General features: G+C 40.8%; 1 protein-coding gene across 1 annotated transcript; it reads left to right on the top strand.

Moving 5' to 3' along the window:
• Positions 1-3,268: 3,268 nt before the first annotated feature.
• LOC147422039 (uncharacterized) lies at positions 3,269-3,985 on the top strand. The gene has a single exon (XM_086503003.1). The coding sequence runs from the start codon at positions 3,269-3,271 to the stop codon at positions 3,983-3,985; it is 717 nt and encodes a 238-aa protein (XP_086359129.1).
• The last annotated feature ends 628 nt before the right edge of the window (positions 3,986-4,613 follow it).

The following is a 4,613-nucleotide window of genomic DNA, read 5'->3' as shown; positions in this document are numbered from 1 at the left end:
ATATCACTTATTAGAGCCATAATCAATGAAAAAACTTACTCTTGCCACGTTGGCCTCGTTTTCTTGGGGTCTTTGATCTTGTCACCCGCACGCCAGTGTCTAGAAACACATCATCTTCCTCATTTTGGGTTTTCCCTTCAACACCAATCGTACTCTGCTCCTTTACCTCAAAGTTTTGTTCTTCTTCTGTTGTTTCTGAAACAGGTTTCTCAGCATTACCAGGGACATTTTCATCAAGCAATACCTCCACAGGTGTCTTGTATGTAGGCGTCACTGCATCGTTCCCTGTGTCTTTACCGGCAGTAGTTCTGAAGCAGCTTGACTCTGAAAAAACATCAGAGAAGACAAAAATCAACCACCTGATTACCCATTGAAACAATTTTCTCACCTGTTTTTGGGCATGGTTCAACTGGCTTCTTCTTTAGAAGGGATTGGTCTTCTGCATAAATAACTCCGGGGCAATCCTTAAGCATGCACTTTCCTTTCTCAGCCAAGTGAGCATAGCAGAATGCATGGTATACATGTGAACGAGGCAATAGAACAACATGGCTTGAGCGATTGTGATCATGAATTTTTACACCACAAGCATTGCACACATCAATGAGAACAACACTATGTCCAGGAGCTGAAACTCTTGCAGGCAAGATTATGGTTTCAGGTAGCATTGGTTGACTAATCATGTCTGTCACACAAACGTGACATAGAGACCAAAGGTTTCCTCATGCTCCAAGCATTTGGATAATTCTTCCTGTAGGCAAGAGACCTCTATTATTAGACAATGTCAAACACGTATAAAATCGGTATGAATGCTTGAAAATCGGTATAATGATGTTATCATACCGGTATGACTACATCCTGCCGGTATGATGTTATCCCACCGGTATGATGTTATCCCACCAGTATAATGTTATTATACTGGATAGTATAACATCATACCAGTAGGATAACATCCGGTAACATCATACCGGTAGGATAACATTATACCGGAAGCTTAACATCAAACCGGTTGGATTTTATCATACCGGTTGGATCTAACCATACCGGTCGGATGTAACCATACCGGTAGGATGTTATCATACCGGTAGGATTATATCCTAAATCCTACCGGTAAGATGTTATCATACCGGTAGGATATAATCATATCGGTAGGATGTAATCATACCGGTAGGGTATAATCCTACCAGTAGTGTCATCTACCCTTACCGAATATGATATAATCCTACCGGTATGAAAAATCATACCTTATGGTACTTTGCAGGTATTATACTACAATCAGATGGATTTAAAAGCATACCTGTGCCTACTGTAGGGTGGCTTTTGCTTGATCAAATTTTTCTTGGAGGCTGTCAAGCAAGCCTGTTGGTACATTGGCATCGTCAAGGAAGTCCATTCGGATGGTGTCAAGGGCACCCTTGCAACGGTGCACATCAGCAACAGATTTGACCACTGGATCCTTAGCCTTTTGACACTCGGCCGATACATTGTCATGAGATTTTCTAACCTCAACAAGAAGTTCTTGCAAGGAAGTGGATACCTCAACACTAAACGCAGACTGAGTAGTCGCAAAAAGCCCACTTCCGACTGGTGTACTTCCGGATGGGGTATTTACTAAGAAGATGGCAGAACCACTTGGGGTTCTTGTGGATACTTGGGAAGTCTCTAACTTCCATTGTTCTCTTTTCCTATCTAAGTGACCTTCATTGGTCACATTCTTCACCACCTCAGATGCAAACTCAGCCCACTTTACCGGACTTGTGCATACGAAATAAACATATCCGCATGCAAACTTGACTCCCAACAGATAGTTTAGTGGTTTGGATTGGTACACCTGCTTGTAGAGCTGGTAGAGTGCCTTGTAGTGATCCGGCCTTGCTGTTTTTATCGGCACTTTTTTCTCCTTCACTAGAAGATACGTGAAAACTTTCATCCAATCGGATATGGGCACATCTGCATCTGTCAACTTCCTAACATCTTTCCCCTCAAGACTTAACCCATTTTCCCTGTGACAATCCTCCTTTGTTGTGCAGAATGCCTTTAATGGCACCTCCACATCCTTGGGGTGAACAAAGCGGTTGATTTTGGGAGGAGGCTGTAACTTCTGTCTTTGAAAGGAATAAATCCATATTCATTACTCAATGTATCCACACCTCAGTACTCTACTACATATACAGGTCCACTGTACACAACACAGAGAGAGACAGAGATAGGTGACATACCTTCGTGGGAGAATGTCGGGTCTTTGTGGGGGAGACCTGTCGGGCTGCATTCCTTGGGCTCTTTCTTAGGTTGCTATCCATAGCAAAGAATAAGCAACGTGCATAGGGGGCTGTAGAGTGAGCTGAGAAAGGCGTAGAAGGAGAAAGGCACAGAGATACATAGAAGTCACAGTGATGAAAACATTCGACTGAACATTTGTTCTGACGTGGGCTCCACACGTGTTTTTGAATCCTCCACATGATTTTTAAGATTTTGTATCCTCCACACGATTATTTAATTCAAACAATTCTTGCCCATAACACCAGTTTCATACCCCCTAAATTGTAAGCCTCCAAAAGGAACTTTCAACCGGTTAAAACCGTGCCACCTATTCATGCATCCACCCTGCTATGGCTGAAGAAACAATGTTCAATGTTGATGAATAGTGTAGTATAGCAGATTGTATGGAGACTTCCTTAAATGAGGATCAACGAGATGCTTATCACCAAGTGCTACAAGCTGTTGATACACATTCAGGGAAGGTATTTTTCCTAGATGGTCTTGGTGGCTCAGGAAGTTGTAGAGTTGCTCTTGCATGTGCATCCTCGGGTATTGCAGATTTGCTTTTGGTAATGGAAGAACTGCTCATTCTAGGTTTAAGATACCTTTGGAGCTCCACTGTGAAGCAACTTGCAATATAAAGGTAAATAGTCAACTGGCAGAACTTCTAAGGAATGCAACTTTACTTATATGGGATGAAGCTCCCATGACACATCGCTATGCGTTTGAAACAAGACAGAACTTTAAGAGATATTATGCAGCAAGATACTTTGTTTGGTGGAAAAGTCATTTTGCTTGGAGGTGACTTTCGACAAATACTACCTGTTGTACCAAAAGGTAGTCGTACAGACATTGTAAATGCTTCGTTGTGTCATTCTCACATATGGAAATACACGAAGATACTGAGGCTTACCAAAAATATGCGTATAGTTGATTGCGGTTCATTGATTGCGGTTCAAATTCACTTCAACAAAGTTTTTTCCGTTGGGTGCTTGATATTGGCAATGGGGTTATGGATGATGGAGGAGACTTAGACAAAGTCAAAATACCTTCGCACATGATGCTTCCAGGAAATAGTTTGGCAGATCTTCTAAGCTTTATATATGGAGATTTGTGTCATTTGCAAGATCATGCAAGTTTTTTCAGAGATCGAGCAATACTTGCTCCGCGGAATAAAGAGGTGGATTTAATTAATGACTATGCATTGCAAAGATTGCATGGATATTTGAATAGCCTTACTCTTGGTGGTGGTTTTCCACCTCATGCTTTAGTCTTGAAAGAAAATGCTCCTATCATGTTGCTGCGAAATTTGGATCCAAGACGTGGATTATGCAACGGAACTAGATTGATATGCAAGCAATTTCATCATAAGGTAATTGAGGCAGAGATGGTTACAGGATCAAATAATGGAGAGAGAGTTTTTCTTCCAAGGATTTACTTTATTATTGGAAGCCATCAGGGGCTTCCATTTCAAATGAAGCGTCATCAGTTTCCAATCAGGCTTGCTTTTGGGATGACTATCAACAAAGCACAAGGGCAAACACTTGGAATTCTTGGTCTATATCTTGCATCATCGATCTTCTCTCATGGACAGTTGTATGTTGCAATGTCACGCGTACGAAGTGCAGCTTCTATGAGGATTGTTGTCAATACTGAAAACAATCAAGCTGAGTGTTACTACACTCCAAACATTGTATTCAAGGAAGTGTTACAACTAGCGAGCTTATAATAATAAGTTCAAATTGACATTGTGGCTCTCACTTAAAGTCAGACACACTTGATGTTAAATTTTATTCATATCTCTTAGATCAAAGTATTGCCCACAAATGGATCCTCGACGCGGTGCCTCCTATGTAGTGGGTCACATCACTGAATTAATTCGAGGTATTTATCTTCTTTTTTAAATTAGTTTACTTATTAACTTGACCTATTATTTTCTTGAGAAGATTGGCTTATACATTGACTTACTCTGTTGAAGATCCACCGCAATGGAGGGGAAGAGTTCCTGCTATGTTTTTGGTGATCTTATTTGATCAAACTCATATTATATTGTAAGAGTTTTTATATATGGTATATTTGTAGTTTTAAGCTTTTATTGCTCTACACAGTTCATGGATGCCTTTGCAGAGATCACTCCCATCGAGGTTTTATCATCGTAGGTGTTTATGAAATGCTATACTTAGGTAGAGATATGTCCATGGAAGTTATTGGATACTACCATGTTGCCTTTTCTTCGAACCACGAGCATCATCAAATTCAAGTTAATATTTGGTTTGTGAGTGACGAGAGGCTAGTCAATGCACAACAGGTGGGGGTTGCTGGAGACCGCACTACACCATATTGATTGAGGATATTTA

This window comes from Adiantum capillus-veneris, chromosome 27 (assembly GCF_014529385.1).
Source record: "Adiantum capillus-veneris isolate H3 chromosome 27, ASM1452938v2, whole genome shotgun sequence".
NCBI classification, from domain to species: domain Eukaryota; kingdom Viridiplantae; phylum Streptophyta; class Polypodiopsida; order Polypodiales; family Pteridaceae; genus Adiantum; species Adiantum capillus-veneris.
The sequence above is the reverse complement of the archived record's forward strand: the minus strand, read 5'-3'. Positions and strand labels throughout refer to the sequence as shown.

Excerpts from the sequence above, each read along its gene's own strand:
- LOC147422039 (XM_086503003.1), top strand. The coding sequence starts at position 3,269 with ATGGATGATGGAGGAGACTTAGACAAAGTCAAAATACCTTCGCACATG.